Source organism: Agelaius phoeniceus, chromosome 1 (genome assembly GCF_051311805.1).
Source record: "Agelaius phoeniceus isolate bAgePho1 chromosome 1, bAgePho1.hap1, whole genome shotgun sequence".
NCBI lineage: Eukaryota > Metazoa > Chordata > Aves > Passeriformes > Icteridae > Agelaius > Agelaius phoeniceus.
Genome location: NC_135265.1, coordinates 107565376 through 107587928, shown reverse-complemented (window position 1 = coordinate 107587928; position 22553 = coordinate 107565376). Strand labels below are relative to the sequence as shown.

General features: G+C 40.1%; 2 protein-coding genes across 3 annotated transcripts; both read right to left on the bottom strand.

Annotated features, from left to right (window-relative positions):
* Window positions 1-1045: 1045 nt before the first annotated feature.
* Window positions 1046-11790, bottom strand: LOC129124139 (histamine H3 receptor-like). 2 transcript variants are annotated; one of them, XM_077184939.1, is made up of 4 exons: window positions 11658-11790; window positions 7491-7779; window positions 4707-4873; window positions 1046-2911 (listed from the first exon to the last, which is right to left on the bottom strand). In XM_077184939.1, the coding sequence occupies exons 2-4, from the start codon at window positions 7735-7737 to the stop codon at window positions 2126-2128; spliced, it is 1200 nt and encodes a 399-aa protein (XP_077041054.1). In that variant the 5' UTR covers window positions 7738-7779; window positions 11658-11790; the 3' UTR covers window positions 1046-2125. The 2 variants fall into 2 exon arrangements, with proteins under 2 accessions (XP_077041054.1, XP_054494830.2); XM_054638855.2 differs by having other exon boundaries at window positions 7491-7834; window positions 11658-11719.
* LOC129120608 (histamine H3 receptor-like) lies at window positions 8525-22488 on the bottom strand. Its single transcript, XM_054633293.2, has 4 exons — window positions 19985-22488; window positions 19110-19398; window positions 16451-16617; window positions 8525-13852 (listed from the first exon to the last, which is right to left on the bottom strand). Exons 2-4 carry the CDS (start codon window positions 19354-19356, stop codon window positions 13058-13060), a joined length of 1209 nt encoding a protein of 402 aa, XP_054489268.2. The 5' UTR covers window positions 19357-19398; window positions 19985-22488; the 3' UTR covers window positions 8525-13057.
* Window positions 22489-22553: the final 65 nt, after the last annotated feature.

Sequence of the window (22553 nt, the reverse complement as noted above, 5' to 3'; positions counted from 1 at the left end):
ATATGTCTGCCCACGCCTCTAAAACCAAGTTTCCACCTAGAAACACAGTCCTGTTGGAGTGTTTATTCTGACAACTTCTAACATGTCAACTCAGCCCAGATGGAGGCAGAATCAGGTGTTTCACTGCCCCTCAGAGCACCTAAGCCTGTCCTCCATATCTTGTATCAACTAACCTTAATTTGCCTTTCCTTGGCTTTGCAGAGGGCCCTGCTGCAGCATTCATAAGGCTTTGGTCAGTTTATGAATAAATCTCTGTTGATGCCAGCACTCAGCTCTTGTAGCCTGTACCAAAGAGCTGTGGCAGAGACCAGGCTGGTGCGAGAAGAAAGCAAAAGATGTGAGCAAGGAAGAGGAAGAACAGAAAAAAACGTAACACATCATAGATATAAGATTATGTGTTCTTATCTACATATGGAAATAGCTAAATTTCAAAAATATCTTTTTGATAAGCTAACCAGAATGAAATCTTTAACTCTGTATTGCTGACACAGTCAAAAAGTATGTCTTGTAAACTTAAAGGAGGATTTGCTCTAAAAGCTGACACAGAAGGATCTGTTTGCACGTGCTCAATGCTACTGACTTTACAAGTTGTATTTTAAAAGAATGACAAAATCTTTGCAGGTGCAAGACTGGTACAAGCTGCACTTAAAGAAAACAGGTGGGTGTAGTGGCGCTTGTGTTTTGTGTTCTGACATGCTTTGGAGATGCACAAATGCTGACTTCTAGCAGTAATTACAAGCCCAACTCACTGGCCAAAATCTTAAAACAAATGCAAAAAGCTGCTCTTCAAAGCAGTTTGTATTGAATATTACAGTTCTCACCTCATATTTGAGAGACATTATTTTTTACATTGCTGAATACATGTTTAATTTGTATAAGTAGAAGAGTATAAATTTTCATATAGCATAACAAAACATATAATGGTGATTAAATAGTAGTTCAGCCTAGAAGAACATTCAGAAAGCTGTTAAGCAAAATATACTAATATACTATATGAATATACACCAAAAAAAACCCAGAAGATAAAATGGACACCAAATACCTCTCACATTTCTTTAGTTTTCATTCTTCCATTTATTTCCTAGACTTATACTTACTGACCATGTGATGAAAATAAATTATTTACATTTTAAAGTTACACCTGTTTATTTATTAAGGAAGTTAATACCTGGTAATTCCAGAGCCATGCAAGTAAATAGTCCTTAACAGTATGGAAAGTGTGTATTGAAAGAAGATCACCTCCAAACTGTCTCAGCTCTCACCACACATACTACAGGCAGCATCCAGGCCAGCCATTTTCCTGGCTCATGCAGAAAAACAAACACAGCCTTACACAGTGTGTAAGAAATATACCATTTATCACAGCCTCCAGCTGAGGGCTTGTAACAGAAACAGAATTGGATTTTTCCCCCCAAGGAGTAAGAGCAAACACTTCTCTTTCTATGATCTCTCAAAACTACATCTGAAGAAGGCTAGTTTCTTGCAGAATAGTTGGACATCCACATAAATGCTTTACACACCTGAATTCTCTACTGCTTGCATCTGAGCAAAGATAGTGAGCAATGCCCTTCTGCAGAGAACACATACATCCAGGTTTTTGAAAGTAGCTCCTATTTGCTTCTGATGGCCAAAAACCTTTAGTGAAAGGAATTAATCCTGCTATGTGCCTGGCAACAAAAATCATAACTTCATTGGGTGTTTCATATAGACAAAAATCAGGTTCTGAATGCAAATTGTTCAAAATAAATAGAACAGAGAAGATAGCAACTTTAGAACACTATTGACCCTAAGGGTAATATACAACTTTATTGTGTTTTTTACTTTATTATCACCTGTGAACACAAATATAAGAGGTACTGCAATTGAAGATAACATTTTCAGCAATCAAAATTAAGATAATGTGGATAGACTACTTGGGAAAGTCAGACAGAGGCAATAGCCTTTAACTGACCAATTCAAATAGCTGGGAAAAGTACCCAAACTTTGGCCATGCACATTTGTCTGCAGGAGGACATTTCACAGAAGGCTTATTTAAATTCTCCAACTAGTTTAATCTCCTGGAAAAGACAAAATCTAATTTCAAACAGTGGCTATCTACATCCCTCATCCAGCTCCTCTTGGACCTCTAAAAAGAACCTGATCTCAATGTTGCAAACTTTTTGGGACATAGTATTTTCAGAAAAGCCATTCGAAATTTAACATGACAGAGAGGATAAAGAAATGGGTTCAATGAAGAATTGATCCACAGAAGCCAAAAGGTTGCTTCATACAGGAAGTTATGGACACAAGTTCCCTGGCAGGGCCCACGGATAATCATTAATAAAGAGTATGGGGCCCAGCAAATGGCAAACACACAGACAATTATGGCAAGAGACTTCGCTATTTTCTTGTCCCATTGCAGTTTTGATCTGGTCTTTGCACAGAAAGAAGCAGAAAAGTCATTTCCTGGGGTTACAGAACTGTCTGTGGATGGAGATGAGCAGTCAGTTCCCAAAGACTCTTTCTTTGGTCTCATGGAAGAAGAAACACTGTCCTCTGCTTCCGATGAAGGAGATGATGCCCCTGGCCTTGGCAAGCCACAGAACATCCAGGACAGGCTGCTGCTCCTGGGAGGCTCACCGTCCTGCACGCTGCCGCGCCGCTGCCGCCGCTGGATGTTGTGGAAGATGTGCACGTTGAAGTAGGTCACCAGGAGCAGGGGCACAAAGAACTCCAGGGTGGATGCACACAGGAGGAAGTACCAGTTGTAGAAGAACTCGGCGTAGCACTGATCCACCGGTACCACGCTGTGTCCAGCCACGTGCTCCCAAAACAGGATGGCTGGGCAGTACAGGAGGAAGGCAAGTAGCCAGATGGCCACCATCTTGATGGCAGGGTTGGATGTTATTCCCTGCTGGGCTCTGTAAGATATCTGCGAGGGGAAAAAAACCATTAAAAGTTCAGACTTGTTGAGACCCCATTTTGGGACTAAGAGAAGCAGCCAGAGACGAACTTAAGAGGTGCTTGGTAATACAGAGATGTGGCTGTGCTGATCAGCTGAAGCTCACCCAAGCACGTTCATTTCATTGATGCTGACAGAGCTTAGGGTTGTCTCTCTACAAGTTAATGTCACTGTAATATTAGGGTCCTGACACTGTTAATGTCAGGGTACAGGTCCAGGGGATGAAACATGGTCATCCATCAGTGCCTAGTAATTTGGTATGCCTTGTTTGACACACTTATGGCCTGAAGTTCCAGAGGAATTAGCACTTTATAGCTGTTGGGGAGCATGAATCCCACTACTGGAAACTGCACTGCTTTTTACAGCATTTTACAAACAAATAACAGTATGTATCACAGTTCTCAACAGAAAAGGTGGCACATAGATCTAACCTATAAGAAAATTACTTGCTAGACAATTCATAAGGATGAAGGAATAGATACCACACCTGCCCCACAGCCCTTAGCTGATGAAACTAAAAAAAATCACCCATTTTCTTCCTTCTACATCCACTCCAGGGCCAATACCTATTTTCCACTATATGTTGTAGAACATATAGATACAATGTGGCTCACATCCTGCTTCATCCCTTTCACAGGAGGAATGTGTAATTCTGCAACCTTAGACATCCAATTGATAACAAAAGTTTGAGTTAATGTCACTAGAACTATCATAGAAATGTCCATAGGTCATAATTGCATTTGTAGAGGTGCCGTGAATTTTGCAATTTGTAAATGCTGTGTCTTTGGCTTTCCAGCGTAAAGTTTCTTACACACCAAAAACTTTGGTGTTTGATTTCCAAGATTTTTTCCTTAAATAAATAAAATAAATAATGAAATGAAATGAAATGAAATAAAATAAAATAAAATAAAATAAAATAAAATAAAATAAAATAAAATAAGAAGGCAGTTACATGAAGTTAAATTAATCACCACAAATAAGACTGAAATTCTATTGCATGAAGTTTTGTTGACAGTCTCATACACAGAAAAGAGCTGGAACCTTTAGTTCTCTGTGATATCCCCTGCCACCTGAGCTAACAGTGGCTGGTGAGAAATGCTGGCCTCCACCCCTAGCATGGCCCAAGACATAAAGCTCACACCAGGTATGCAGGATTCTCTGCAGAAAGCAGAGACAGAATGTGTCTGAAGTTTGGGATTCTTCTCCAGACACAAAGAGGAGTTTATTGCTGCATATCTAGAGGTAGTGATTGCAGTCTGCCCTTTGTTCCACTTTCTGCCTGTTTGCTCTTGCTCCTGGTCTTATCCAGAATCAGTTTTGACCACATCTCAGGTCTAGACACCCTCCCCAGTGTCCTTTATTTTACTGCCCTAGCTCCACTGTATTTAACTTTCATGCCTGATTTTAGGTCCAAACCCAAATCCAGTTTACTCTGAATTTCCTCTTTCCCTGCCCTGTTTTTACCAGTCGGCTTCCTTACCCTTTTTACTCCCTAGACTACTTTTCCTCAGGCAGTAACATGACAGCAGCTTGCAGCACAAATTGTGAGAAAACTCCTGGTTGACTGGCTCTGCAGTGAAGCATGCCCAATGTAGAACATTCACCCCATCTGGCTACAAAATATCTAATAATCACCACATGCCAGTATATTTTTGAGGGGTATTATCTTCATTAAATTTGGGCTTACACTCATCAGCATGGCAAAAGTTGGTGAACATAACCGTCCAAGGAAAAGAATCAGAGAAGCTCTAAACAGGTTACTTACAGCTTTAGTAACTGACAGGAAACGGTCATAGCTGATAAGAACAATGTTAAACACTGAAGCTGTGCAGAGGAGATAGTCCATGACCAGCCAGAGCTTGCAGATGCCTCTTCCCAAGTGCCATTTCCCTGTCAGGCTGTAAGGGATGTAGAGGGGCATGCAGAACACACCTGCAGACAGCAACCACAAGAACACCATGAGGTTCATAGGGACTGCAAACTCTTGGAAGCAGAGACACACTGTTTTGGTATCTGGGTTAAAAAAATCAACAAATCTATAAAGGTGAGTATGTAATTTATATACATAAGTTCTTAAATTCTCATTGAATCTAATGGTGACTTTCTATGACTTAGATCTTAGTATGATTTATGTGTGCTGATTGCGGAGAATAAACTGAAAGCAATTCAGCAAAGAAGGATTTACTGAGAAAGAAAATCCAAGTTTAACCAACTTAGACTCTAAAGGTATAAAATTAGTGCTGCAGCATATATGCACTGTGGTTGCATTCTGATAGGTAACCTCATCATTTTGTTTCCTCTATTCTTTCATCTGTATTAGAATTTTCCCTCAAACACATCTGCAGGTGTTGCCAATGGCAGTTATTCCTGCAAAATTGGTTAGCATTTGTAAACTGAAGACAACATATTGGGCAGTCTGTGTGGTGTTCTACCAGAGATAGAGCAGACACAGCAGAAGTATGAAACTCTCATTTTTAAGGAGTGTTTTAATCTCATGCTTCTTCTCTACTTGAGAATAACTCCAGAACTATTTTGGTTTGTTAAATTTGTGTTTTGTCCAAAAGACCTTCCAGTGAAGTACTTCATTAAGAAAATCATGTTTGTGTTTTATTTTTAAGCAAGCAACTTCTTCATTTAACACTAACATTTTTTCAAAAGTGTGGTACAATAGCTGATTCTATGTTCCTGAAAATGCTGATCTACCAGAGACAAATAGAAAATTATATATTGCATCAAGATCCATTTAAAACTCTCCAGAATGCTCCTTTCTTGACAAGTCCATCAAGATCTTAGAAGTTACTAAACATATCCAGGGTGATGTGGTCTACTGACAATAAAACTCTGGGCAATGAGCTGCCAGACTGTTATCAACAGGGAAATGCTCACAGCACTTTCAATACTGATGGCTTATTTTAACATATTCCTTAAATACAAGCAGCATCACTGTGGTACTAAATGGTCATTTTTCATGGTTGCTGATAACAGCTAATGTTCTCATGAACTTCAATGGGATCGATGTTTGGCACCATGTCAAAAAGTAATGACTGCTTCTAGCTATACATATAAATATAGAGGCAAACCCCAGGTTTTAAGCATTGATATTTGAAGCTCTTCCTACTTTTACTAATTGGTGGATGTAAAAGACATGAGTCACATCTCCATAAATATTCCAGACTTTTAATAAATTTAAAAAAAAACAACCAACCCCACCGCAATTTCAGAAAATAAAGCACTTCCTGCCAATATCAGAGACAAAATCTTAGATTTACAATCTGTATAGGCCAATCTCATACTGATGGCAATCATTTCCTCTTGGCTGATTTAAGAATGCATGAGGCACCAGCCCCAAAGAACAGATGCTGAAGGTAGATATTTAACTCTTTTTACTGAACTATGAGATATGAGGAGAAACAGACTTTTGCAGAAGACCTGAGCAATGAAATAGCAGCTCCAGCAAATTGTCTGCCTTAGCAGGAAAGCAAAGGCTTCATCATATGCATCATTTTCTGCTCCATGGGGCAAGTCCCAGAATAAGGCAACACATGTTAAAAATGGTATAAATGAAGGAAAACCTTAAAGGCTAAACTAATACACTTCCCCTACACAGCACTGACAAAGGAACAGCATTTTGTGGGGATGGTATTGTCAGAAGTGCAGTACGTCTGTGGCCACAATTTCCTTTCTCACAGTTCAGTGCATACTGGTTTCTGTGACTATCCTGAAGAAAAAGCCTTTGTGTGCAGAAGTACCTCCTCACCAGCCTCAAGTCAAGACATTTGCTGGCACATCTGCCACAGAACTATGGTTTTTTCAGGATTTCTCTGCCACATGGGCTGTTTCACTGGCTTCAGCCATGGAGGAGTGCCTGCAAAAGGCATTCACTCCACTGTCACCTCACTTGGCATCACCAGCCAGGACTGGATCCATGGCAGCTCCAGCAACAAACTCCCTGGAGTTCTGCAGTGACGCTATGCGGAGAGGGGACCAATTAGGAATACAGATGAGGGATGCCAGCAGGGTGTCAAACTGGTATCAAACAACCCATCAGATCAATAGCCTGTGTTAGGCTGAAGCCAGTAAAAAGTCCTGGTGATAAAGTGTCTTGCTGTAGTGTAATAACATTCATAAACCATTTGTACTATGCAGAGAAGCAATTAATTTACCTGGACGTATCACACATAGCTGTCAAATATGTGTCAGCTGTTCTGAAGTGTGTGATGAACACCTTATATTTGGAAAGACAATGGTAAATCATAAACTGCAGCAAACAACCTCTTCAAGAAGTATTCACATATAATAGTCACTCCTTTTTTTTTGAAGCAACATTAAAAGTATTTGTATGAAAAATAATGTATTTCTCATTATAACATATTTTGAGATATATTGGGCTATTAAAACACTTCATGCAGCTTCCACCATTCCCCATCGTTTCCCCAGACACAGATGGGAAACAGTTCTCTCAGAAGAAAACACACAGAAAACAAACACCAGTGCTTCTCCTAAGAGTCCTACAGCACAATTGGCACATGGCTCCACAGCTCTCACTTACCCACTGCAAAGTCAGAAACAGCAAGATTCAGAAAGAAATAGTTACTCCGATGCCTGAGGTTCCTGTCCATAATGAAAGCAAGGATCACCAGCATGTTGCCAAGGATGGTCAGCAGACACAGCAACACCATGAGGAAAGCCAGCAGCACCAACACACCCAGGGAGAACTCGGAGCTCGGCGACTGGCTGGCCCAAGTCTCGTTACGTGTCTCAGCCGCGTGCGGAATTTCGGCGGTGCTGTTGTGCATGGTGGGTGTCCAGGTCAGGTCAGTCTGGGAAGGAAGTTGTGTCTGCCAAAGTTATCCAAAAGGTTGAGACAAGTCTATTAACAGACTGGGCTTAATACTGAAACATAAAAAGAAAATATTCACAATATCAAAAAAATGGAACACAAGAACTCAAGACCTGGACTCTCTGACATTTCTTGATTTGAATGCACCTACTGGCCTTAGAAAAGACACCTCACAATTAATTTCTTTCCTGGACATGGAACAACTCTTCTCACAGTCAAGCAGTTTGCATATGTGCAATGTGTGAGTGGTTTTGCGCATCAAATTGTGCTGAAGCCATATCTCATTTTCACCTCCACAGTGGTGAACAGGATTAAAATTATTACAATTGTATTTCCCTTACAGTGAAATGTAGACACTTTTGCACTTGCTGCTATACCACTTTTTAAATTTTACAGTTAATAAAAGAGATATATTTCTTAGTGTTGCTGCTTAAAGAGCATTTATAATACAGGTCCATGCAGCAGAAGCATCACCAATACCTCTTCAGCTCACCCTAACCAGAAGTTCTGGGCAGAACAAACCAAATACTTGGACTTTGGAGGTCTTTATGGTGTGGCACACCTAATCCTGTGCCTTCCAAGTAATCCTAGATATGCTCTAACTCCATGAAGTACCAAGCCTTTAGCTCTTTTCAGGTGTGAGAAAAGACACCCCCTCCTCATCACAACTCCATTTATTTTAGCACACTGAGCGACCAGCACTTCAAACTGCAGCCATAATGCCAGGTACTTGGGAAGATACAGGGCAAGAAACAAGGAAAGAGAGGGTGGGCAAAATGTGGGGAGGAAAGATGCTGTGCTCTGCTACTATATAGAGGAACAAAGGGAATTTTGTTGTAAAGAGTCATTAAAGCAAAAGGTGCAGCATAACAGAAAAAATGAAACCTCAGGAATGGCAAAATGTGGCAACGAGACACAGCTGCCTCAGGTGTGTGTGCATAGCTGCAGCCTGGGAAGCAAAGGGGAAGTACTAGATCTTCCTGTGCAGTCACCAAGCCACACTTGACATGGGTGACATTATTATGGTGAGAGCACATTGCAGAGCTCAGGGTGAGGGAGGTGATGAAGCCTTCTTTAAGCAATTCAAGGAAGCTTCTGATCACAAAACCTGCTTCTTATTTAGGACTTTAGCATTTATGGCATCTGCTGGAAGTGCAACACATCAGGTGCTAGCAGTGAACAAGGTTCCTGGAGGCTGTCAGGGGGAACTTTCAGACACAAGTCCTGCATGAGCTAATGGGGGTGATGCACAGCTGAAACACCTGCTCAGTGGTAAAGAGGAGCTGTGTGGGGATGTGCTGTCAGTGCCAGACTCAGACGAAGTGATGATGAGGTAGTGGAACCCAAGATCCTAAAGGGGATGAGGAAGGAGAGCAGCAGTGCTGACCATGGGCTCCAGGTGAGCAGATTTAGGAAAGTGGTAGTGGGAATCCCATGGGAGCAGATCCAAAAGACAAGGAGCTCAAGGAAGCTGCAGGCCTCTAAGGACAGCAACCTCCATGCATAAGAATAGTCTATCCCTGGTCTCAAGAAAACAAGCAGATGTATTATGACAGTGGCTAACCCTGGAGACTACAATGTGAAAAGGCAACACGAAAGAGTTTGAAGGAGGGACAGAACACAAAGGAGATATTTAGAAATGTTGTCTGGCCACATGAGAATGATGTTAGGAAAACAAAATCTTGCCTATAGTTGATGTTTGTAAAGGACATCAAGGACAACATGAAGAACTTCAGCCACCCCATTAACAGCAAAATGGTGAACAATAAAAATATTGGTAGCTTGCTGGGTGGGACCAGTAATCCAGTGACAGCAGGTGCAGATAAGGCTGAGGTACCCAGTGCTTCCTTAGCTTCATTCCTCACTAACTAGGTCTCCCTTTCCTCCAAGCTTAGTGAAAGAGTTCAAGGAAGAGAACTGTCATGAGCAGGTAAGAATAAAGCAGGATTACTTGAGGGGACTTGACCCATAAAAGTCCATGGAACTATCCACTGTGCTATCAAGAGAACCAGCTACCACCTTTGCAAGGCCACTTTCTGTCCTCTCAGAATGGTCTTGGAGATAAAGGGAGATTCCCAACAACTGAAGAAAGGCAAATGTTGCAATGATTTTCAAATGCTGCCACAAGGACAAAAGGTCAGATTGTCTTTAGTCCTTGGGAAAATAATGGAGTGAGTCCCTTTGAAAGGTATTTCTGAGGACCTGGGGGAGGAGATGGTGACTGGGAACAGTCAGCATGGACTTACCAAGGGTAAATCATGCCTGAGCAACTTGGTTGTCTTCTTTGATAAAATTACTGGATTAGTGGACAAGGGGAATGTAATAATTTGCTTTTATAACTAGGAAATAAATCAAATGTTGAAGTTTTAATCATAGCTCTGTGTGACACTCAGGGGGAAATCTATGCGGTATTTCCTTTGGAAAATAAAGGACATGGACATTAGGAGAACCATTAGGGTTCAATGTTTGTTTCAGAAATAAACAAAAAAAAGATAACACAATTTCTTTCAACATGTACTTTTATTTATTGAGTGGTTTTTTTCTTTTAAATCTGAGAGTGTCAGATTAGAAAAAAACTGGTGTGGTTTGAGTTGAAGCTCACAAAGTTGAAGCTCATATAGCTACTGCCACCATGTATTTAGAAGGCCTACTGAACATCTGCAAAGACAGAAGAAAATTCAAGGACATGACATAGTGAAATGGATGAGTGACTGGTTAGAGAGATTTCGGTTAGAAAACCCTTTGTCAAGAAACATCCACTTGAATGGGGGCATAAGAACAAATGCTGAATAAGTATCTTACGATAACCCTGAAAAATATCTGATTTGTGATTTACAAAGGAGAATATTTATGATGCCACCCTGACCAAGACAGGGTGGGCACAGCAACCCAGTGCTTGACTTACCCTGGAAGCACTAAGCAAAATTTTCAACAACAAATTCATATAATACAAAGGAATGTTGTGAGAAAACAGTTTGAACACTGTGTGTGTAAAACAGACTCTAAAAAACACTGATCTCTAGTAGCTTCACCATGCTATGTTGTTTCAAGTTCGCTGCAGATTGTGCTGCCTGGCAAATTCCCCAACTAACTAGTTTTCCAGCACTGCAAAACGTGGATTATCTAGTTTATCTAGTCAATAATTTGGTAGGTTATTTTTCCAAAATGAACCATACATTCTTTAAGCACAAAATGCAAACTGAATTTTTATACTAAAAGCATAGGGATAGAAAGCAGACAACCCAAATACATTTCTATCTTGGGCCCATCTTCAATTTCTCTATTTAACAGATGTTTAGTACACCAGCTCTTCTATAAATGTTTTAACTCTGTGTGTGTGTGTTTAGATTTTTTTAAGCATCACAGAAAAACAAACCCCACAAAATCTATGCCAGCACCACAGCTCATGACAGTAAAAACAGCTGTGCTGAATCAATGACCTCCTCCTGAAGCTGCACCTCTCTTAGCCATCAGGCTCACAATCCATAACATGATCCACGTGAGGCAAGGAAGCATAGCGAGAATGAATGGTGAAAGATAATCTTCCAGCAGTGTGAAAACTGGCAAGAGAAGTCTTCAGTTCCAGACCTCTGAACAGAAAGACATTCTAGCTCTTCAAAGCCATCAACTTTTGTGCTATAATTAGGCTGCTTCCATGCATTTGAATTGTGTTTGCAAAGGAGCACTTTGTTATGGCAACACTCCTACAGCCAATTTCAAATTAGATCAAAAACTGTTTAAATTCACTACTGCTCTTCATTGTTCTGTGCATCAGATTTCTCTTTCCATATTTCATACATTATTATATTTATAAACAAAGAGGAATAAAATTACACAAAAGGAGAGAAAAAAATGTAGCCAGTGACTCTCACTTACCCATCCATGAAAGCCTTCTGGGTGAGTTGCAACACTCAACACATGGTAAGAAAGTTTGGCACATGGAATGGGGTGTAATCAAGCTCCATTGCTTCCTCCAAGACATCTACTCACTCCTTTCAGCACTGGACATTTGTTTGTTAAGAACTGCTTAAGATATCTCTGTATCAGCTTCCAGACTTCTGTAAACTTCATTCTCAAGCAGTGAATATGGCCCTTGCTCCCCAATTGAAAAAATCAAGTTTGATATTTGTTCTGTGGCAGAGAAAATCCATATAATGTCACAGTAACAGGACACAAAGCACTGATCTAGTATAAAAATCACTCTGTCAGATCAAATTTGTCCCAGACATTTTGATGGAATATCTTTGCACTTGCAAAGCTTTATACTCTAGAGGCTATTGTCTATTTTTGCACAGACAGCCAAAATCATAAATCCAGTATGAACTTAGCATTGCTTACTCCGCTAATTCAACAGGAATGTGATCACATGCCCAAGCCTGGCCTATCTTTCAGGTAATCACATAGTGCACAGATCTGGCACTAAATGTCATTTAAGATGACTAAAGGGGCAGCCACGGTCAGGTGAAAAAACAGTATGGGTGACAAGACATGGGTGACAAGACTAACAGCCATTTGTGTCTGACACTTTTGATAACCAGTCTCAAAATTCTCATAGCATGGAAAATTTCATTCTCTGAAAATCATTCAGAATTACTAACTTACATGTACTTTGTCCTGCAATGCCAGGTATGAGCTACATTAAAACTTGAAAAGGACAGATATGGCAGGTTAGGCAATCCATTCACTTGTGTATTGTTCACTGTAGGGATTATAACAAGGAGAGGGCACTCTCTTGTCTTCATAATAGTTTATGAAATGAAAATGTACTGCTTCTGTGAGTATTTTTACAATCTTTTAAAAATGTAGTAGTATTGCTTCTTCACTGGTAGCTTTAGATTCATAAATAGAACATAAATTTTAATGCAACACATACATTGTCAGGTATCTCCCTCTAGTGACTCTCTATGGAGACAGGAAGAGCAGAGCTCTTTCACAGTGCCAGCTCTATGTATTAAACAAAGCAAAGAAAAAAGAAAAGAGAAAGAAAAAAATATACCTCACACTCACAAACCAAGAGGACATCCAGCAAAGCTTATTATTCTTTTCAATGCACTAGAGGATAAATAATCTAGGACCATACCAGTAAAACCAAAAATGAGATCCTGAAAATTAGCAATATCAGGGCAACTACATAACTCTGCTGCACTCTTAAACAATGCCAAAGAAAACATTTAGTAAACAAATGTTTTCTTTCTCTATTAATGCCAACGATACATATGAAAGGGTATCACTCAATAACAGAGGAGCCTTATCTGTAAGACATTCCTTTTACCCCTCTAAATAGAAGGCGTGTTACCAGATCTCAATGCTGCAAATTTTTTGGGACATAATATCTTCAGAAAAGCCATTCGAAACCTCATATGACAGAGAGGATAAAGAAATGGGTTCAAAGAGGAATTGATCCACAAAAGCCAAAAGGTTGCTTCATAGAGGGACTTATGGATGCACTTTCCTTGGCAGGCCCCATGGATAATCATTAATAAAGAGTATGGGGCCCAGCAAATGGCAAACACACAGACAATTATGGCTAGAGACTTTGCTATTTTCTTGTCCTGTTGCAGTTTTGATCCAGATCTTGAACAGAAAGAAGCAGAAAAGTTCCTTTTGAGAGCCGTAGAACTGGCTTCTGTTCGAGATGGACCATTAGCCACCGCTACTGGTCTCCATGACCTCGTTAGTGATGAAACACTGTCCTCTGCTTCTGATGAAGGAGATGATGCCCCTGGCCTTGGCAAGCCACAGAACATCCAGGACAGGCTGCTGCTCCTGGGAGGCTCACCGTCCTGCACGCTGCCGCGCCGCTGCCGCCGCTGGATGTTGTGGAAGATGTGCACGTTGAAGTAGGTCACCAGGAGCAGGGGCACAAAGAACTCCAGGGTGGATGCACACAGGAGGAAGTACCAGTTGTAGAAGAACTCGGCGTAGCACTGATCCACCGGTACCACGCTGTGTCCGGCCACGTGCTCCCAAAACAGGACGGCTGGGCAGTACAGGAGGAAGGCAAGTAGCCAGATGGCCACCATCTTGATGGCAGGGTTGGATGTTATTCCCTGCTGGGCTCTGTAAGATACCTGCGAGGGGAAAAGGACATGTCACATATTCAGACAACATTTTGGGAGAAATTATGTCAAAAAACCATGCGTAATCAAGCCAAAAATAGTATTTGTTCTGTATTTCCCCAGACACCTCAAATGTCCTCACTATGTAAGGTTCTGAAAAACTGCTAGTCTTGTTCTCCTTACGTTGCAGCCCTGTGATTTATTTTAATACTGGACATAGGAGAGGAGCAGAAATTATGATGGCTAAATTTTCATTTGGCTTCCAGGTATGAAAGGACATAGCTTGTTTCCACCAAGAGTAAAGCAGCAATAAGGAATTGGTAAGAAATTGGTTTATGATTCATCAGCCCAGTCTCAGCAGAGAGTGAAAGCAGCTGTGGGAGTTCCTACATGCCCAGCAAAAGAAGAAGCCTTCTATATTAGACAGGTTGCCATGTGAGACTGCAAACACCAGACAATATAATTTTTCATACTGTTTCCTCTTGCCATAGCAGAAAAATCCCAGATATATACTATAACACCCCCAGACTTATTGCATCACTCTATTTTAATGTTAGCCTTACCTTGTAAACAGTTCATTCCCCTACTGAATATCTTGATGCTTTTATGTCTACCCAGACAGCACATTAAGAATTAAAATAAAATCATCCAGGGTTAGGAAATACAAGAGCTAAGCCCACCCTGTAATAGCTCATCCAAATACTCTTGGTCCCCTCCATCTTTCATAGCATAAGAAGATAAGTTAATGAAGAGCTGGATAATTTTATTTCCTCTATACTGTTCAACATTTGGCATCTCAGGCTTTCCTCAGAACTGCCGCCTTTCTCATCAGCTTCCTATACTGCTCATTAGAAAAGCATCTGCATGATACACAAGTAATAATGAATGGCACCTTCACAGCCACACAGCACACAAAGGGCATTGTCCCTATTTCACCAGCAAGTATCAGAGCAGTAGCTCAGGGTTATGCACATTGGTTTGGATTCTCTGTTTTAAATATGTGTAGCCTGAAGATTCAGACTCCTCTACATCTTAAAGCATCATATTAACTCCGTGCACAGCTCCAGGTCTGCAGTAATGAATTTGCCACTCTGTGCAAGACAAGCAGCTCAATTTAGAGGCAGAAAACAGGAAGCTGGGCACAGCTTCACAAATTATTAAGTCTGGAGTGACTGGAACCTGGCCACAGGCTAGCTTTGCAGCAGAGGCAGAGGTAGCTCCCAAGTCTATGAGGAAGCATGGTGTCTTTTCTTTGCATGACAGCCCTGTTACACGTTCCTAGAGTCACTCCATCCTAATGCACTAAAGAAGAAAACCAGAATGTGATCATGTAAATGAAGACCATCAGCAATGGCACAAGAACGTGGATCTCAACTAGGTTACAGAGGCCCTTTTAATTTACATTATTCTTATTCTGAGCTCTGCAGCTTCGTTAATGTCTTAAATACAGGGATTCTTATACTTTTCAGCTTAAAAAACCCAAAAAGCCAAAAACCAAAACCAACAAACTAGCAAAAACCAACTGTAAAAAACCACACCACTAAGGAAGAAGAGAAAGTGATTAGGTATTGCATCAGCATCTCCCAAATGAGAACCTCCCAGTCTAATATGAAACATGTCATTGAAGCAAGCAGGCTCATCAGCCAGGAGAAGAGAAGGCTTTGGGGTGACCTGACTACAGCCTTCCAGGATCTGAAGGGCAAGCAGAGATAGGACAAGGGGCAATGGCTTTAAACCAAAAGAGAGTAGGTACAAGATATTAGAAAGAAATTCTTTACTGTGAGGATGGTGAGGCACTGGAACAGGCTGACCAGAGACATTGTGGATGCCCCATCCCTGAAAGAGTTCAAGGCCAGGTTTCTGGATGGAGCTCTGAGAAACCGAGAAACCGAGAAACCTGGTCTAGTGGAAGGTGTCCTTGCCCATGGCAGGGAGTTGGAACCAGATAATCTTTAAGGTCTCTTCCAAACCATTCTCAGATTCTATGACCAAGCACCAAGCAGAGCTTAGAAATGGTGAATGATAATATTTCTTACTTGATTCCTGAGATATCTTCTGAAACAAAAGAATGACAACGTTCAAGAAACATCTCTTACCTCTCCACATATTTTGATTCATTCTTCTTTTTGCTTCAAGGGATCAGTTTCCACTGCTCATTGTCAGCATATGTCAATCACCCCCTGCAGTAATTCAGATCCCCTCTGATCTTCACTCAGTCCATCTCATTGTCTCTCCAAATGCTCTTCTTACAAAATCTATCCAAGCCTAAGCACATCCTTGACTCAACCTAGTTTTCATCACCACCAACTCTTCTAATGGCCAAAGCCCAAGTTCTCCACATGCCTGCTGTCTCTTTCCCACCTGAACCTTCCCATCTCCTGCCTAGCGTAATTAAATAACTTCTAGTGCAGGTGGCACAAAGGTAACATTGAAATCATAGCAAGGCAATCTCCTAAGTCCTAATGCAACATTGAAGCACCATCATTTTTCTATTAAAAAATGGTACCAATAACAAAGCACCATTTAGCACAAAGTTCCAACTGTGAAACGCTCTGAGTTTTATAGAAATCCCAACATATATAAAGCAATAAATAGAAATGCTAGCCTTACAGCTTTTGTAACTGACAGGAAACGGTCGTAGCTGATAAGGACGATGTTAAACACTGATGCTGTGCAGAGGAGATAGTCCATGACCAGCCAGAGCTTGCACAGGCTCCTTCCCAAGTGCCATGTCCCTGTCAGGGCGTAAGGGATGTACAACGGCATACAGAACACACCTGTGAAAAGACACCAAATGCACTGCATGAGAGCAGAGAAGTATCTGATAAAAGATTGATCAATACTGGCTGGAATTGCCACATAGATGGCTTTGTATTACCCTGCAACCAAAGAACCTTTACTACAAACTAGGTACTAGTCACATTCTTATAATTAATACCCCTCTGAAAGGTGTATCATGTTTATTATGTATCATTTTTACCTCTCCAATTAACACCACCTGCTAAAAGAAGGAGCAGCTGACTACTCTCCCTGCTGAAGTAAACATTCTTCTGTGCTATCTGCTGAAATTCAAACAAACAAAAACATCTTTCCCCCAATGAAATCCACTGTTTTCTATAACAAATTGCCATGTTTCTATCCTCTTAGAAGCATAGGTGTCGAAAAATGTTTCAGAAGTTAACTTCTTACAGAAATACGAGTTTTGGACTAATTTTAAAAACTATATGATCAAAAGGCTGACAAGAACAGCATAGTTAATTAAATGCACCCAGCCTAACCTTTCGCCTCATCTTAAATCTTGATAATAACCACTTTTCAGGGGTAAGCTGATAGGATATTATCTATGGGAACTCAACAGACTGTGGGAACACATGAGTGACCCACCCACACCCACTGCTACCTAAATTTAGGCTGCTAAATCCAAATGTTGTGAAAGTGCCAATATGACCTCATTTTTAATGGATTTTGAGGTGATCATCCTACACAGAATCACAACACAGCCTTGGGAGGCTGAAGAAGAACTAACAGTGCAGTCAACTGGGAAGCAGAAATGCAGTGAACAGCATCAAGGCTGCAACAAAATGGAATCACTGCATTTACAGTGCAATTAGCATCACATCTTTTGAGTAAAACATTATAGATTTTAACATTCACATCAGGAAAAAAATTTGGTTTGAACTTTAGATTTACTACTTAATAGTGTGTACTCCTGTAACAGAGTATCTTGAGAGTTTCCATTTCCATAAAAATCTTCCTGTTGTTCTCCTTGTACTAAGAATCAAGAGATCTCTATTCAAACCCAGCTAGAGGACTGAAGCACAGAGACAAAGAAAAAATTGCTGAATGTCAAAAGCAGCTAGATTAGATATGTCAAAAGAATAAGCAAATGATTCTGCAAGCTTTTAGCAATTTAGATCAAGAAGTAAGTAAGGATAATTTAGGCATACCCCAAATCTAAATTATATAGCTACAAAAATACAAATCAGTTTGACTCTAAAGTCAAACTAAGACAAAGGCATACCTTTTAACAAAATTTATAATTAAAAACTAGACATTCAGGTAAACATAATATCACAAAACGAAAAATTATGGGAAGTAGGTAATGCCAAGTAAGTTGTATTTCCTTCTTTGGCAGAGAAGTTATTTACTTTGTAGTTCTCAGCTGGAGCTGGTGTTTGTTCAGTATGATGCCAGATGGTGAATCAGACGACAGAACGCCAGTTTGTCCACTGGTTTTGTGCTCACTGCTCTGTTTTTTCCAGTGCACTGTAACTGGAGAGCAGGCAGCAAGAGCTCTGTAGCACGGCAAGGGAGAAATAAGCTGGAAGAAGACATCAAGCATATGCAGGGAGGTATCAAAACATTATGCAAGGAGATATGGACATCACAAGGATAGGACTATAAGAAGCTGTGCCCCTGACAGAACTTCTGGCACTGGCAAAAAAGTTTTTAAAAAAAGTTTCTTCTGCTCTTTCACCATACTTCTTAAAAGTGTACTTAAAAATTTTTTTTGTGATATGACAAGTCAGAATACAGATTTCATTAAATAGCCAAAACTATTTAAAACCATCATTCTACACACACAATAATTTAACCAAGGCTTTTTGCAAAGACACTTAACAATTCACAGAATATTGCAATAGTTCAGTCTCCAACTGAACATCACACTACTGTTTTAATTGTACTTTTTCTCAGTACAAGTTTCAAAACTAAATGTGTCCCTATGTATAAATACACATGTAGCATCAAACTTCTTAGAAATTGCTTTATTTGTAATTTTTTATTTGCTCATACAAACACATATTCCTAAGTTATTACTCTACATAGAGCATGTACAGCAAAATGCTTAAAAATAGCATTCATCGCTATTTAGTCACAAACGTTAGGCGACGATCTGTATTGTGTGATAGCAGACTGAAAGAGAAGATATTGATCATGTATGCAAGAGCTGCCAGACAATATAGGCTGTATTTGATTAGACTATCTAAATTTCAGCCAAAACTCTTCACAAACAGCTCCCATTCTTTGTTAGTCCATAAAATTCCCATAGTAGTATTTTATCCTGAAACATTAAACAAAGCATCCTTTATTTTCTAAAAAATAATAGCCTGCTAAAACACTTCATGCAGCTTCCACCATTCCCCATCCTTCCCCCAGACACAGCTGGGAAATAGTTCTCTCAGAAGAAAACACACAGAAAACAAACACCAGTGCTTCTCCTAAGAGTCCTACAGCACAACTGGCACATGGCTCCACAGCTCTCACTTACCCACTGCAAAGTCAGAAACAGCAAGATTCAGAAAGAAATAGTTACTCCGATGCCTGAGGTTCCTGTCCATAATGAAAGCAAGGATCACCAGCATGTTGCCAAGGATGGTCAGCAGACACAGCAACACCATGAGGAAAGCCAGCAGCACCAACACACCCAGGGAGAACTGGGAGCTCGGCGACTGGCTGGGCCAAGTCTCGTTACGCGTCTCAGCCGCGTGCGGAATTTCGGCGGTGCTGTTGTGCATGGTGGGTGTCCAGGTCAGGTCAGTCTGGGAAGGAAGTTGTGTCTGCCAAAGTTATCCAAAAGGTTGAGATTCATAAGGAGTTAAAATAGGATGGGTCAAAAATCCAATAAGCACCTAAAAAAATTTTTTCTCAGGAGGGGAAAAAATAAAAAGCTTTTGATACTGGATAAATATAGTTTTCCTAAGGTCCTCTTAAAGCAGAACTCCAGCAGAGTTCTTGTTAAGAAATATACTGCTTTTTCAAGCTCGTATTTTAAAATGCAAGTTCTTCTTTAAGCAACATGATCCTTATCTATGGAGGTCAGGAGGGCTGATTTGAGGTTCCCCTCTTGCTTCCCTCCCTCCCTTCCTGATGTGTTTTGCTTGCTAGCATTATATACGACTTTTTCTAATTTTTTTTCTCCAACCTGTGTACATATCATAATGAGAATTTAAACTACTTTTAAATTTCATCCTTGTTTATCTGACATTGTTGCAATTCAGCAAGCCGTTGGTCCCTCCCTATTTATACATTGATACTTTTTGCTGAGGAAAGGCATGGTCGACTTCGTTGTTGCTGTTCTCCTTTTTGTGCACTCTGTGGCTGAAAACTGATACGATGTAAATAAGTATACATACAGTGACTTACCAGAGCAGTTACCTGTAATGATCCAATCCTCAGAGAAAAGTTCAAAACTCTCACTGAAATCCGTTTCAAAACTCTTAGCAGCAGCTTCAGCAACACATCACCAGTGGCTGCTGTTTCCCCAGAACCCAGGAACTAAATACAGACTCCCTGAATGAGAATGAGAGTTTGGCAATTAACTTTAACAGGATGAGGCTTTTCTTTCCACACTGCTGGGAAAAACCATGTGTCTTCCACAAATTCTTATATTTTGTATGAGTAATGAAGCCACTTGCAGAGAGCTGTACATATTCTACAGTTGTAAAAATCTGATCATTTTTATCATGGGTTCTAAAAACACTGTGCTGTCTAATTTTAAATGCTTAAATTTGAAAAATGTTGGCTGTCATGTCTTTGCTTCGGTTGTGGGAACAAATTCATTAGCATTTGCCAAGGGCTTTTACTGAATGTTTGAATGTCAGTAGTACAAAAATGCAAAACTTTATTATCCATGCAAATATCTTCATAGCATGTGCATCCATCACTGGTTTAGCTTTATTTCATGTCCAGGTACTGCAGAAAACACACTGTGGCACTATTACTAAGTAATACCAGTGGCTTTTCTTCTGCTAGCCATACTGAAGCCCCAAAACAAAATTCAGCAGTTTCACTGTTGTTCATGAGAGCCAGCTAACCTTGCCACATGGCTTAAATCTCAGAGTGCTTTCCTGGAGTATATAGCTGCCTAATTGTATTCCCCCTCCCTCCCTCAAAATTTCCTACTGGATCTTAGATCTAACTTGATTTCTTGAAGTCTTAAATACCCAATTCCTCCACACAATGCTTGGAAAGCCTGTGTGTTGCAAGACATCTAGACATACGAAGTGAAGTTCAATAGGAGATCAACTTCATGAGCTTTTAGCAGAATTTTCCTGTGCGTGTGGCTATGAGCTATGACAAGGATTCCATCAGTCTAGATAGAACATGTCTAGCTAGAAAAATTGAAGTAGCTACTAAACTACTTCCATGTTTTACTGAAATAGACATGCTAGGAAATAAATGTATAGCAAAGATGAACACTCCAAAAGGATTCACAAGTAAATGTCTCATCTTTATCATCCTTCTTTCCCCCACAATTAAACACATACAGAACAGTAGAACTACCACCCTGAATTACCTACAATATGAAGAAATTACTAACACTCCAGAATTGGTATTCTGCTGTAAGAAAAACAATTATTTTCTCTTTTAAAAGATTTTAAGAATGTGACTTTTCATATTTAAGCATGGAAGATTTCCAGACGCATGCAGAACATTTAGAGGAAATGACTGACACTGAAACCACCAAGCAGTTCTTCAGAAGATACTCAGCTAATGAAATACCCCAATCGGAGAGCAGATATCTTAGTCTACTCATTTATGTTTGAGACACAAAGAAAAAAAAAATCATTCTGATACTACCTTGTGGGAAACTCGAATGCTGTAACGACTAGCCTGTGTTCAGCTGTACTCTTGATTCATTTTCAGAATAATAAAACCAAACCAGGAAAGTAAAAAGATATTAAAACAGAGTGGCCAAAAAGATAAAAGCCACTATCCACCCTTTCCTGGTAATATTTTGAGTTTTGTTGACATATTTTTATGACAGGCAATTGTACTTTGGCTATAAATTAATTCTATCATCCTTCTTTTCTTTTTTTCTTTTGCCAGGTAATGAAATTTGTAACTCTTCCACAAGTGAGCAGTATGTCTTAAAAACCTTACAGTACTTGATAACAAAAATGGTTAAAACTGCTGCTTCAGTCTTCAGTTTAGCATTAAAAATAATGTCCCAGAAGAATTTTTAAAGTTAAGAGTTGTTGTCAGACAAGACATTTTTGTAATCTCTTTGTCTTGTATCTACTTCTTAGAATAAAGAACTTAGGAAATGCTTGCAAACAAAACCAGGAAGGGACTGTAACTTCTCTAAACAAAAGTGTCCACAAGACAGTTAGAAAGTACTTCATGCTCTCTCTGAAAGAAATTGTGTGAAAAAAAAAATGCATTTCCACTCTGATGATCCATTTTCAGACTTTTTAAAGGACAGGGGGTTCATCTTTCTCACTGACTGTATGGTCTATTTCACTGGTTCCTTTAATTATGCAACATGAAATTCTCATATTTTCAACAGGCTCCTGGTGTGCCAACCATCACAGAACAATCCTCAAAGAAATTCTGTAGCAGTTTCATCTCATTTCTTAGCTAATTGCCCATGTTCAGTCTTCCATATGCCACCAAGCAACCCCTGCCTAGCATCTGATCAGGAACTGCACAGGCAGGACCAGGCACCCCAAACACCACACTTGAGCCCATGCCTTCCTTTCACAAAAGAGTATCTAAAACTCTCTAAGTGACCTGGTATATGAATTGCTCTAGTCCTACTCTCAGTACAACAAACTACAGAATTCAATTATTAATACAAGACATATATTTGACTCCAGGAATGGAGAAGATGAGAAATCCACGTTTTCAATTAGTCAGGTGTTTGGTGGAAGGGGTGGGATGGAGGAATGGTTACAGATGCTGCACTGTCCTCACAACAAGGAGCTTACAT